At 36.0% G+C, this 14,600-nt stretch overlaps 1 protein-coding gene across 1 annotated transcript; it reads left to right on the top strand.

Annotated features, from left to right (window-relative positions):
* The first annotated feature begins 8 nt into the window (after positions 1-8).
* On the top strand, positions 9-9,875 carry LOC129802949 (ubiquitin carboxyl-terminal hydrolase 8). Its single transcript, XM_055849198.1, has 4 exons — positions 9-251; positions 326-794; positions 4,768-5,779; positions 8,628-9,875. The coding sequence occupies exons 1-4, from the start codon at positions 157-159 to the stop codon at positions 9,614-9,616; spliced, it is 2,565 nt and encodes an 854-aa protein (XP_055705173.1). The 5' UTR covers positions 9-156; the 3' UTR covers positions 9,617-9,875.
* Positions 9,876-14,600: the final 4,725 nt, after the last annotated feature.

The following is a 14,600-nucleotide window of genomic DNA, read 5'->3' as shown; positions in this document are numbered from 1 at the left end:
CAAGGTCTTTTAGTACTCGGATGGCTTTAGTACTAAAACCCTAACCTCACAAATGTGAAACGTCAAATTGAGGTGCAGGAAAATATTTTTATACCGTGGTTTTTTTGTGTTTTTGAACTGTTAATAGCGTGATTTTTGGTGAAAAAACCGGATGAAATGTCGCATAGATTGCATGAGTTGAGGTACAAGACCTTCGAGGAACTGTCAAGCCACTATGCTGTTCCCAACCTGAAGAAACAGAAAATCCAGGCGTGAGTCATACATTTTTTCCAAAAGGCCAAACTTTTCCGGATGCTAATGGAAAGTGGATTTTTTTCTTTTGCAGGCTCTGCAATTCAGCCACGAAGCTGTACAGTGAGGCTGAGAAGCAATATGATTTGCATGATGAAGAACAGAGTTTCATCTTCTACATGAAGTACTTCAATGTACTGACGGCAATAAAAGGCTCCAAGGAATTTCCCAGTCAGAAAAATTACATATCAGCTCTGCTGGGGAATCACCAGAAGAATAGCAAAGCTATGGAGAGGGCTGAGCAATTGTCACTGAGTCTCAAGAAGAGGTATGAGCTGATGAGGAGGAGCGAAGAGTGCGAAATGGTGGTGGAAAGTCCTGGAGGAGTTGAAGATCGAGATGAGCCAATAAAGCCCCACAAAGAAACATCGATTGGGAGTCAAGAGCTATTTTCGATGATCCAGAATGGACAACAAGACATCCTGATACTCGATTGTCGTCCCAAGAAGGATTTCATGGCATCGAGATTGCTGTTCAGGGACTGCCTCAACATTCCACAAGAGGTTTGTGTACAAATTGCATGAAACACTGATGAAACATATATGAAACATTGAATTCTTTTTGTGATTTTCCGGTGAGATTTTTCAATAATCTTTCTCATCTTCCCTCGATCAAGCTGAAATTTACCCCAAGTTTTATTCAAAAATCTCTTATCAATATCAATTAAATAAAAATATAGATTTTTTTTTTGAAATACAAAGTCCCTTGAGCTTGATTTCAGGGAGCAAAAATTTATTTAAAAAGCCAGTGATAAGCCTAGATCAGCTTATAAGAGGTGCGATTCCTTCATTGCAAATTTGGATTGTAGCAAACTCGAACGATATTTATACATAAATAATGCAAATTTTGTTTAATAATTCTTAAACTGTATGTAACACATTACCGTTAATAATAAGGAAAATTGAATGAGAAATACATTAAAGTGTCTGAAAATCTTTAAAATCGATTATCTCGGAAACTATGAGAGATAGAGGCCTCAACTTTACATCCGTTAACACTTCGTAGAACCCTAACTAAAAGTGTCACGGAGGGACCAAGTGGCAGCCGCATTTATCGAATTTTACATATTTTGATATTTTTACTTGTATTTAGGGTGGAATAACCACTTACCGCCATGTTTAGGAAAAACGGGAATTAATTTTATTATAACTTTTGAACCCTTATTACAAGATAACTCAAATTTGACACAAGGTAACTTAATGGTATTGGCTGTATTCATGAAAACAATAGTCCTCCAATTTAACCTTGGACTACTTAAAAAAAACTGATTTTTATTAACAATGCTAAAATAACCACTTCGTCGCCACTTTTTACCACTTTTCGCCAGTCCCGTAACCACTTCTCGCCACCCACTTGGAAAGGTTCAAACTCAATTATTTTGCACAATATTATGCAAAGAATACATTTAGCATTTCTTTTTCCTCATGATCACCCTATTATTACTCATTTTAAATTATTTTTCTTCGCTTTTATTTGAGAAATAAAACTATTGATCTAATTGCACAAAGTAAACAATCCAAATTGAACACCTGAGAATCTACGAAGTGAAGTTAGCGTCGCCTAATTTAAAGAAATGGCGACAGGTGGTAAAATCATTCCAAAATATTAACACTTTTCGCCATGCTTCATTTTTATATATTATATTATATAAAATGAAATATTAATTAACTAAACACTAATTTTATCTATTCCATAAGTGTAATTAAATATTCTATAGACAAATTATTTATTCAAAATCGCAAATTTTGTTCGATAAAATTTTCATGACACTTACTATATTTGGTAAGAAATATTGGATTAGATGCACTTCCTTAAAATATTGCTCTAAAAAATGCTCAAAATCGTAAATTCAAAACGAATAATTACTCTTTTTTGACTCTATGTCTATACGTAGCAGCAGTAAAAATACAAGTAACTTTGCGGCTCATTTATTTCATAAATCGCGAAAAATAGCGATTTCAATTTAAGTGGCGAAAAGTGGGGCACTGGCGAGAAGTGGTGATTCCACCCTAAACATTCGGAGCTTTAGTCAGTCCTTTTCTGGTGTCTGAATCAGAAATTTCATCTTCTTGGGTACTGTATCTAAAGATTTTTAACCATTCGATGTTTTCATATTTATCAGAATCATGGAGTAAGGGAAAGTGGTCTGCCTTTGAATGCGGCAGCCTTTGAATGTTTAAATTTTTTCTCTTATTTTTCAAAGCAAAAATTCTACTTTATGAACAATAGTTAATACTATTAACTATTTTCTATTAACTTCGCTTAACAAAATGGATTTTTAGCTTTGAGGAATAAGAGAAAAATTGAAGCATTCAAAAACTGACACATTCAAAGGCATGTCACTTTCCCCCATAATTCTTCTCAATCATTTGCAAAAACACTTTCAATTTGTTCTTTTAAGGCTTTTATACACTAACAATCAAGAAAATTACATCTGCAGAACGTCAAACTCCCATATAAAATGCATATGGCAGCAACTGCCACTTGGCCCTTTCGAGTGCAGTTTTTTGTTTTTGCAATATATTTGCATTAATATTTAATTTTTATTAAAAAAAATTTATAACGAAAAAATAACCAGATAAATTCTGCACGCATTTAATCAGGCCTCCAGGCGAAATGATATATTCTTCACTAAAAAAATTAAATTGAAAACTAAATTGGCAGCGGCTGCCACTAGGGTCCTTCCAAGTGTTAAAGACCTCTAAACATAAGAGAAATTTTTGGTCAAAATGGATAAATTTGGAGAAATTTCTCACGATCTGTAGAAGCTATAAAAGATATCGTATCAAAGATATCGTATCGTAGATATCGTATAAAAGATATCATATTCGTCCTTCCAAGTTTCAAAAAATCTAATCTGTTCTTTAAAATCTACTTCTAACTCAGTCAGGACTTATCTGAAAACCTTTTTAACCCAAATTTTCCTATAGAATACCTAAGGATGACGTGCTAGACTGATTTCGACATATTGAACTATTTGAAAATCCTTAATTATTGTTGTTTTCTTAATACTTTTGGCCCGTGGAATCGATGACCGCCAAAATTCCGAGCCTTATGTTTACGTAAACACCATATTGTGTTATGGATTATTGATTTTTGTAATTTAATGTAGTCAGCTATGATATTCACGATCATTCCAAATGCTTTCGTAGCCTCAAAAACCTAATAGAGCCTCTAACAAGAAAGTTCTATATTTGCTCCAATTTCTCATAGTTTTCTTTATCCAAACTTGGAAAATTAATTGTCAAGACACTAAATAATTATTGACGTTACACTAAAATTATGTTATTTTTGAAATACTCGAAATGAATTTCAGTTTATGTCTATAAATGAAACTGATTCTATTTTTTTGTCCCAGCAGAACTTCACTTTTGACGCATTCTGAGTAAAAATACAGACCTTTTGCGGTCAGTACTGTACTTTCTCGACGTAAGGCAATTACTTTAACATTTTTAAATTAAATTTTTTTTTAAATATTAAAAAAAAGTTCACAAAATTTAAAAAACTCAAGTTTTTAGGAGTGATTCTATTATTTTGGCCGCCACTGTATATGGGAAAAGCTTGTCCGAAGCCGGTTCTCCCGTTTTTTTCCCGCCTGACCCTAATAGCAAATTTTCTTAAAATTGAAATCTTTAAAGTGGAATATCTCGAGAACTGTTCGACGAATGTCTTATTGTTTTTAAATTGGTCAAAATTTTCTGGGCTACAACATAAACATAAAATTTTCAAAATCGCATGCTTAGATTTTGAGATAAACTACAAAACGTGATGTTTAACCGGTTTAGAACCGGTTTTTCAAAAAACTAATAGCACAGAAATCGTCGTACGCCCGAGTAGATATATTTAAAAAAAATATATAAAGATATCTCTTTCCAAACCAGGGATATTGCGTACTACGGACGGTCGGACGACCGGCCGGACCCGAAATTGCCGGCTTATGATTTTCGGCATCAGGGATATTCAAAACATATACCCTGTGAATTTCAGCTTGATCCTGAGCACTTTTGGAAAATCTGAGGATTGCAATAGGTGTGATTAGAAGGAATCACACCTAAAAAATCCTGCCAGGTAGATTCCTACACTGAGGAAAAAAAGAGGGTGCGATTAACTTATTTTCCTCATAACTTTAACACTTTTTAGGTGTAAAAATATATCAACATTTTTTAATGTTAATTTTACACCTTTTTAAGGGTAAAATTAACATGAAAAAGGTTAACTTTAACCCCCAATACACCTAAAAAGCATAATATTTACACAGATTTCGGATCAATACTGCAGGGAAAAATTAACATTTCCGGAATATTATTTTAACTTTTTCGTATTTCTCTCAGTGTAGTCCGGAAAGGATGATATTACTCTTTTTAATCAATATACTTAATCCAAAAGTGCGAAGCATAGCCCCAATATTGAGATCAGAATAGAATTGCACACGTTATTGAGAATCCCATCCAGAAAGCTAAAACCTGGCTTTTCCAGGTCATCCTTCCGGGAATGACTGCTGGACGGGTATATCAGGTGTTAGAGGCACCTGAGCGTGTCATGTGGAACTCCAGGAGTAAGAAGGAGTGGGTAGTGTTGATGGATTGGAGTTCAAAAGGGAAGAATCCAGTTAGAAACACTACACTTTGGTGTTTGTGGGATATCCTGGAGAATTGGGATCCGGATGTCACTTACAGTCATTTAGTGATGCTGGACGGTGGATATGAGGATTACATCCTAAGATATCCAATGCATAGTACAAATCCCAAGGCTCAAGCTCCGGTAGTTCAGAGTCAAGATGGCAATCTCCTGGAGGAGATTGAGTATCCATCAATTGGTGACATTGTGATGAAGAGAGATTCCTTTGCCAAGGAAGTCACCAGAAGTTATCCTAGTGTAGACAGAGGGGCCAAGGCAGCTGCCATTGTGACTTATGAACAGAAGGAGAAGTACATGCAGGATCTGCTGAGGGAGCAGGAGAATATCACAGACAAAGTCTTGAGCACTGAAATGGAGCGTCTGAAGGCCGAAAAGACCTGGGAGGAACTGAATCAGATTAAGCAGGAGAAGACAGCTGTGGAGGAACAAAATCAGGCCCTGCAGGCGAAGGAACAAGAACTCCTCTACAGCATGCTTCAGCTGGAGAATAAAGAAAGAGACTACGTGGCAGAAAATGAACGACTCAAGCGACAACTGGATGAGTATCGACAGAAGGAGGCGGAAGTTGCAGCTGCAACTCAGAAAGCGACGCTAGAGAGGATTCAGGAGAAGGAGAGGGAACAGAAGCGACTCCAGGAGCGTCGGAAGATGCTGGAGATGGAGCGCGAGAAGAAATTGAAAGTCGCGAGGGAACAGAAGAAGATGCTGAGGGAGAATAAGGAGAATGTTGAGATTCCCACAATTAATCGAGCCGAAAAGCCTCAGAATCTCATGGGAATGGCTGAAATTCCGTCCAGAGGAATTAGGGACCTGGCACCAGTGATGGGAAATGTAGACAGAGGCCTAACAGGTAAGATTAATTGCTTTGTGTAACATTTCTGTGATACTCAGCTTTAACCTATTTTCCCCCGTTCCGATTGACTTTAAATTTTTCGTGAAATTAAAAATTTTGATTGGGTTTAGATTTTTTTTCAGAAAGCATTTTAAACCAAACCAACAATGCCAGGATGGCTCATAATTTCAAAAATATTACAGTTCAATATTTAACTCAAAATTTTAGGACTCAAATATTTGATGGTCAAAATTTTGAGTTAAATATTTGGTAGTCAAAACTTTGACGCACAATTTTTGGGTCTCAAATATTTTGTGAAAAAAATTTGGTGTGTTTTTGAACAAACTTCTGTTAGCTTGGTACGTAATCCCAAGAATTTTTGTGGTAATGCACAGAGAGAGGGGCGACAATCAGAACTAGTGATACCCAACTTCACAAATTTCACCCAAGTAGAGACAGGAAAAAAATCCTGCCTCCCGGAAGACACCGGCTCCGATTGTATTTGTCACTGATCTTAACCAATTGCCATGTGCACTTCAACTCGTTTTGACTCATTACGAGCCTAAAAATTTGGAATCACAAATCTGGCAATCAAATATTTGACTCAATGTGATTCAAAAATTTGGTCCCCAATATTTAAAATTTCATTTAAAAATTTAAATGAAGTATTTGACTGCCAAATTTTTGACTCAATATTTTGAGTAAAATATCAATGACCAAATATTTGAGTCAAATATCAATGACCAAATATTTGAGTCAAATATTTGATTATCAAATATTTGACAAAGTTTGGTTAAACTTTCAAAAATTTGTCTCAAACTTTCTAGTCAAATATTTATTTGACATAATATTCATTCAAAGTTTTGAGTGAAGTATTTGACTGTCATATTTTTGACACAATATTTTGACTCAAATACTTTCCGACCAAAAATTTGAGTCAAATATTTGATTATCTAATATTTGATAAAGTTTGGTCAAACTTTCAAAAATTTGTCTCAAACTTTTTAGTCAAATATTTGACTTATAATTTTCAGTCAAAATTTACTACTTATGGGCTATTTCCATAGAGAAAATTTTCAGATTTTCGTAATTCCCAATTCACATGAAAGTTGGAAAATATTCAAGAAAACCTGGAAAAAGTGGCACAAAGCTGTATGATTTGACGGTATCGAATTAGGCAATATAAAAATCGTGTTTTTGGCCTTGTAACTTGGGGAACTCTTTTAATACGGTCGTCTACTCAAATATTTAAAATTGTTCCCATTTTACAGGGAGTTCCGCTTTGAAAGAATTTTTCGGGACCGAAAAAAAGCCCACGAATTAACTCCAATGACAAATTGTATATCTGCAGGAGAATATCCTTGAGATAAGTTATATAAACGCCGTGATGTATGCAAAATATTTTCGGTGCTAAATTTTTAGTCTATTTTCAACGCCAACGGTACATAATGGCTCCGGCACACCTTTTAGATCAGGAAAATTTCGTGAAGTCGAAATTCGCATCCCATTCTTTCTGACGCATTTTGCAATGTCCATCTCATTCTTTTGCTCTTCAAATTCGATTGAGCTAAATTGAATTTGGTGTGATGTTTAAAAGAAGAAGAGTACGAGAGAATGAGATAGACATATGCAAAGCGTGTGAGAAAGAAAGGGAGTCGAATTTCGACTTCGTGAAATTTTCCTGATCTAAAAGGTGTGCCGGAGCCATAAGAAATGTATTTCAAATTTATTGCGTAAAAAATTGCATAATTTTTGGGGCACTTCAAAAATTATTTTATACACTCATTCCCGGGATTGTGCACATTTTTGAGACCGAAAAAAACGCGCGAAATGGCTTTATGCATCGAGAAAATTTGCATGTCCGCAGGCGATTTCTCTTGAATGAATCGGCCGTAGAACGAATTTTGCGCGGAGTAAAAGTAGTCAGAGCAAAAAGATTCAACTGTTTAAAAGAAATTCATCAACAAATAGGGTAAGTGTGCCAAATTTCGGCATAGTTGCATGCAAGCCTCACAAGCCTCTCAAGTTTGAAATGTAATATTTTAAATTCAAATTCATTTTTTTTTATTCTTTCTTAAAGAGTGTTGCTTGGAAACTTATAAAGAGTTTACCGTCTTTATTTACTCTAAAATCATTCTTAATACATTTTAAAATGAATAAAAATGTAGACATAGCTTTGGTGCCCTATTTCGGCCACCTTCATTCTCACAGTTCCTTGCCCTTCGGGAATTCGTTCAATGTTTTTTTCGCGTCGTCTCGTTTGTCGAAGCTACATTTTTAGTTATTCTTTTGCATTGTATAATCTCTAGAGTATGTAAAAACTAAAAATTCATGGAAATTCGAGGAACAAAAAAGGTGGCCGGAATTGCAAGCTAGCCGGAATTTGGCACACTTACCCTAGTACTTTTTGGCCAGAGTTCTTCAATAAATTGTTAGAATATTTAAAATTGTTTACCTTATTAAAAGAAATTAAAGTTTTATGCTGAAAAATAAGCATACAGACTTCAAATTTCCCGTGTCATAAAATAGTATACATTCAGGCGTATTTCAAAATTGATTCCATAAATTGAGTCCCAAAGGTAGGCAAACTTGGATAATTGTATGTGCATAATTCCGTCAGGTGCATTATCCCGAAGTGCATAAAGCCGGGACTGAGTGTAAATGAGCTCCTAATAGTAGGCAAATCATATCAAATTCTTTCAGTCCGTTTTCACTCAAGCCGGAACTCCCTGTATTATCATTTATACTAGCTTCAGACCTAAGATTTAGTCATATGGCTTACCTTCGCTAATTTCTTTTCGGGCAAGATTTTTGGGAAATTTTTCACTAAAGATCGATTGTGAATTGATTCTTTGTGGCATTGCAGGACTCAAGAATCTGGGTAATTCGTGCTACATGAACAGCGTTGTTCAGTGTTTGAGCAATTCGATCAGTTTGACGGATTACCTAGTGCAAGGGGGTTTCCGGAAGCACATAAATCGCTCAGGAAGGACCCAGGGACGCATTGTGGAGGAGTTAGCAGCTGTCCTGGAGGCTCTGTGGTGCGGTAGGTACAAATTTATCTCCCCAGTTCATCTGAAACAAACCATTGGAGCAGTTCAGTCGATGTTCCGGGATTTTGATCAGCAGGATGCTCATGAATTCCTCACAATTCTCATGGATATGCTGCACCTTGATCTTCAGACAATATCCACGGATAGGCATCTGAGGGAGGATTTACCGGTGAGCGAGAAGGCTTGGCTACAGTTCACAAAGTCCCAGGAGAGTTGCATTCTGAGGCTGTTCTATGGCCAGATAAAGTCCACGGTCAAGTGCAAGGAATGCAACAAAGAAAGTGCCACTTATGACAGTTTTTCCAATCTGAGCCTAGAGCTGCCGGCTACGAATAGTCGTTGCCACATTGAAGATTGCTTTGACATGTATTTCAATGGGGAAAATATTGTGGGATGGAATTGTCCAGGATGTCATCAGAGTCGAAGTGCTGTGAAGAAATTGGACATTAGCAAACTTCCTCCGATTCTTGTAATTCATCTGAAACGATTTTATGCCGATGGCAGCACTGCCTTGTCCAGATATTCCAAGAAGCATAACTATATTAGTTTCCCGCTGAAGAATCTGGATCTAAGTCCCTATCTCACGCGATCTGAAAAGAATTCCCGGAAGATGTATCACCTTTATGCAGTGTCCAATCACTATGGTACCATGGACAGTGGACACTACACGGCCTTCTGCAGGAATCCCTTCCTGGGCCGATGGTTCAAATTTGACGATCATCAAGTCAGTTCAATGGACAGTGGAGATGTTCAGTCATCAGCTGCATACATTCTCTTCTACACTTTCATTCCCAATCCATAGAAATTCCGAGTATTTCCCAGTCACTTCTAAAGGACCCGAGGGAGGAATTGAATCTATTAAATTTATTGCAGAGGCCTGTCGAAGCCATGAAATGGAAAATTTGAAATTCTCTGTTTTCGGGCTGTTAAATTTGGAAGATGATGTATATAATGATTATTTTTTAGCTTAAATAAAAGAAAAACATGATTTTATGAATTTATCAAGCAGGGTGCGAACGAAATGAAACAGAATGAATCAAATAAATAAAATTTGAAGAGTATTTTAATTATGTGTACTGATTGCATGGATCGTCCTTCAATATTTAGGATCTTTATTTAGGAATTTATTTACAGGATTGTGGAGGGAATTGATCATTCTTGGACCCAGGAACTGATTTTCAGCAATATTTTTAAAGCAGAACCATAAGATAGTGTTAATTTTGCCTTCCTCGATTCGATTAAGATACATTTCTAGGCAAATTATACTTTTTATGTCACGGTAAAAAATTTCGGCACGTATTTGTTCCAAAAATTACCTCGTCCACGGACACCATAATTTTTGGCATAATCTTGTTCATTTTATGAGACTCAAAAAGATACCCAATATTAGCAACGAATTTGTTCCAAATTGTAGCTCGTCCACGGACACCGAAAATTTTTGGAACAAATTTGTACCTTCTAGGAGGAACAAAAAGATACCCAATATTAGTAACGAATTTGTTCCAAAAAATAGCTCGTCTAGTATAAAAGCGTATCCCTGCTCTCACACTCAGTCACCCGTCACCGGAACAAGGAGGACGCCAAATCTATGGCAATTTTCGTGCTACATGGTTTCACTTTTTTAATTCGAGATTCCCTCCCCTTCTGCTGCCAGAACTCGCATATGATATCGTCATGCACGCGTCTGTATAAAACACTCTCAAGTTGATTTTTATTTGATGTTCCTTATGAACTTTCGCCACCGAAATCCATCTCGACTGAAGCATAGGCCTCAACTGTAAGACGAAATCTTTTACACGAATTTTGGTCCTGACAATGGGAACAAAAAGATTCCCCATATGAGTAACAATTTGGTTCCAAAAATTACCTCGTCCACGGACATCGAAAATTTTTGGAACAAATGTGTTACAGATGTAGGAATAATATTATTATAAAAAATATGTACCAATTTGTTCCTGACAGTGGGAACAAAACAGCCGAATGCAACAAATTCTGTTCCAAATTTCAGGAACAAATTTGTATAAAATGAAATCAACTCAAATTTGTAGACATTCCACTGTATCAAAACGGTTCCAAAAGAAAACTCTAACAAAATTGTAACTATATTTCGTAACAAAACTGTAAAGAAAACTTTTTGGAACAAACAAATATCTTCTCTAGGTACAAATTGATTCCAAAAAAAATTTGTTCCAAGGAAAACTTGTTCCATATTTTGGTCAGTGTAAAAAAGTTTTTACCGTGTACGTCTAATAACTTAGGATACTATATTCCAATGAAAAATGAACATGCTTTTTTTTAGCATTTTATGTTCTAAAGTGCTTCTGCATTATCGACTTTTCTTTGTGTTGGTTCCTGTCTCGACTGTTTTTTCCAGGGGCATGATGTTTCCTATGTTTCCCATATATTTCTAGCGTGCCGAAAAAACTTTTGTGTTTATTAGCTGTTTTCTGTCATTGTACAATGAATTAGCAAAAAATACTAATACAAAGTAAAAGCCAATTTAATAATGAAGAGGCAACCGAAAACCTTAAATTGGCAACCTCCGTAGTTTTGGAGATATCTCGTGAAATGTGTACGAAAACAGGAAAATATTTACACTAAAACTGAGGGCTAATTTTTGAAACTCTCACTCGCACCCGCGAGCTCTTTAGTGGCCGAGAGAAATTGACTCGCACACCCCGGAAATTCTTGAGTACGTGCAACGAGTACTTTATGTTATGAAGAAGTCGTTACAGAAGGATTTAAATCTACGGGGTGTGCGAGTGGATTTCTCTCGGCCACTAAAGAGCTCGCGGGTGCGAGTGAGAGTTTCAAAAATTGGGCCTCTGGTCGCATTTTTCAGAATTATTTCAACCCCCTTCGTTTTTTCAGTCCGCGCCGTCTTCTAAAACCAGTAAACAGTTGAGATGGGAACCAATACATAGAAAAGTCGATAATGTAGAAGCATTTGAGAACAGTAAAGTGCTAAAACTAAAACATGTTCAGGAAAAAGATATCCTCTTTTTATTATTCATTGGAATAATACTATCCTAAATCGGCGACAGTTCCCAATTGTTTGCAACTCTTTACTGGGTCATATTCCATCCTCTGTGTGCTAAACCTACCTCGATGGCTTCTACAGGGACTTCCGTTTTCAGTGACATTTTCAAGACAAAAAAAACGTGAATTCACTCCGATACAGAAAATTTGCATGCCTACAGGAGATATTTTTGGAATAAGTTACAGAAACGCTGGTAATGTATGCAAAACGTTTTTAGTGCCAATTTTGAGTCTCTTAAGAACCCTTTAAAAGTGCGCCAATTTACTTTTAGTCTCAATGACAAAACCAGGAATGTTATAAGTAGATTATAAGAATATTGTTTCAATAACACCTTAAAGAATTCTACAAAACTTATTATAAGAAAAAAATACTTGGGGTTTTTGGGTTATTTTTAGTGCTAAACGGTTCATAACAAATCTGTTTTAAAAATAAGTGCGCGAAAATTCCATACATTTAGGGGCTTTCTATAATAGCCTCCAAGTAGGCAAAGTCGTTCAATCCGTTTATCACCAATGCGGAACTGTCTGTATTCGCGAAATTAATCTTTCAGTCATTGTCATTACCCAAGATCATGATCATAAGGGATACCCATCGTAAAACAAGTATATTACAGGGAGTTTCGCTTTCAAAAAATTATCGGGACCGAAAAGTCCGCAAGCTCACTCCAATGACACAGAAAAATTGCATACCCACAGGAGAGATCTATGGAATAAGTTACGGAAATGCCGTGATGTATGCAAAATATTTTCGGCGACAATTTTCAGCGCCAACGGTTATTTATTGCATTTGGGCCATTACCGGAGGTTGAATTTTACTAATTCTGCAATTTAATTGATTCCTTTTCAATTTAAAGTTTATTTTTTCAGTGATTGTTATTCGAAATTTCAACTAATTCAGTTCGCAACTAATAGAAATCAGTTTGCCAATTTCATCTTGTTTTTACTGTGTACATATATGGAAGAATTCTTGAAAGAATTCCAAGAACTAAATTATCTGCGAAAAGGAAATTACTTACCTTAAGTTTTCTTTCCATTACAAATTGCTGCCCACACCAAACTGCATTTCGTAATTTTCACCACGTAGCTGACGTAGCTTATGGCGTCCACACACTAGAAGCAGTTTTCGTCAAAAATAGCCTTTAAAAAAATGTTTCGACGTTTCTGCCTGATACTAAATGAATTTACTACTCCCTCCGTCTCAAAAAAAAAGTCGTACGTTTGAGAAAAAATAATTTTAATTAATTATTTGACCAAATCGAGAGAAAATTAGGCCCTTTTGCCCTTAAATAATTCAGTAGAGCAACTTAACTGGTGAAAGGTGTCTAAATATAACCGAGAATCATTGAAAAATTGGACAAATTTTGAGAAAAGTTAGAAAAAACGAAACGAAACGAATGAAGCGGAGAGGGGGGAAACTAAAGAGACTAATCTCGATATAATGGCATTTTAGGAGGTTTATCGAAGACTCTGGAAGTCAGTGCTTTCGGAATATCTCGTTGAGCATTCACAATCCCATCTAGCGGAACTATATCGATATCGTAACTTGAAGTTAGCCGTTGTTATAGCACCCCTCAAAGTTACCAACCCAGCTAAACAGTGACTGGTACCGTTGGCTTAAATTCACATTGACAGTAAAATGATTCACACAAGCTCACATTGACAGTAAAATGCTCACCGTCACCGTGAAAGCCTCACCATAATTTGTTAATTTACGCATTTCCATTGCAATTTTTTTTTTGCAAATTCTCAATTAGCGTATTACCTTAACTATCTCATACTCGGTGGTACTAGGTGAAAATAATATCAGAAAATTGAAAAAATAAACACGAAAATGCAATAAACGGCGAGCAAAAAACTGTAGCAAAAAAATCCTAGTTTTTTTGCTCGCCGTTTATTCCATTTTCGTTTTATTTCTTCAATTTTCTTACATTATTTTCACCTACTGCCACCGAGTATGAGATAAGGTAATACGGTAATCGAGAATTTGCGTAAGAATTGCAATAAAAATGCGTAAATTAACAAAATACGGTGAGCATTTTACTGTCAATGTGATTATGCCCTTAGTCAGTACGGGCTTTCTCCCTTAAACACCTCCAGGCTCGACAGTCCTACAACAATTTGACGAAATAGGTTGAACATTAGTGCCTGCTAGGGTGGTTGAACTTTGAGCTTGAATAATTTTAAGATGGCGATTTTTCTAGTGATAGGTATCGACGTCGACATGTTCAGCTGGACTATCTCCAAAACATAGCCAAAAATAAACGAAATCGCCTAGGCCAATTTTGAGATAAGTCAAAAAACATGTTTTTGGATGGAAAGGAGTGGGAGTAGGGAAATTTAAGTAAGTTAGTTCGCTAGAGAATATTAACTTTTGGGGGGGTTACCAAAGACCAGGGTATGAATTCTGAGATGCGTGAGTTTTTCACGTGAGAAACTCACGGCTTTTAAATCGTCTTTTGTAAGAGTTTCGTTAAGTTTTCATATAAAGTGTCATGTAAAAATCATACAGCACCTTAGGAAGCACAGTATAGTTTTTACGAAAGCTTTACAAAACTCTTACTAAAAGTGATCTCAGAGCCGTTAATTTCTCATGTAAGTAATTCACGAATCTCAGAATTCATACCCAGAAGTCAATATCTCTCACCGTTTGGCACCAGGATCTCTCTCTTGGAATTCAAGCAGTTAAAATGAATAAATCTAAAAATAATTATAAAATATTACTCAAACTACAATAAATAAAGGTAATA

Source organism: Phlebotomus papatasi, chromosome 2 (assembly GCF_024763615.1).
Source record: "Phlebotomus papatasi isolate M1 chromosome 2, Ppap_2.1, whole genome shotgun sequence".
Classification (NCBI taxonomy): Eukaryota; Metazoa; Arthropoda; class Insecta; order Diptera; family Psychodidae; genus Phlebotomus; species Phlebotomus papatasi.
This window is presented reverse-complemented; position numbering and strand designations above follow the sequence as displayed.

What these genes read in the sequence shown, in the direction of transcription:
- LOC129802949 (XM_055849198.1), top strand. Translation starts at nt 157, where the DNA reads ATGTCGCATAGATTGCATGAGTTGAGGTACAAGACCTTCGAGGAACTG. An exon ending in AAGAAACAGAAAATCCAGGC is followed by an intron (nt 252 to 325) that starts GTGAGTCATACA and finishes TTTCTTTTGCAG; the next exon opens with GCTCTGCAATTCAGCCACGA. An exon ending in GCCTCAACATTCCACAAGAG is followed by an intron (nt 795 to 4,767) that starts GTTTGTGTACAA and finishes TGGCTTTTCCAG; the next exon opens with GTCATCCTTCCGGGAATGAC.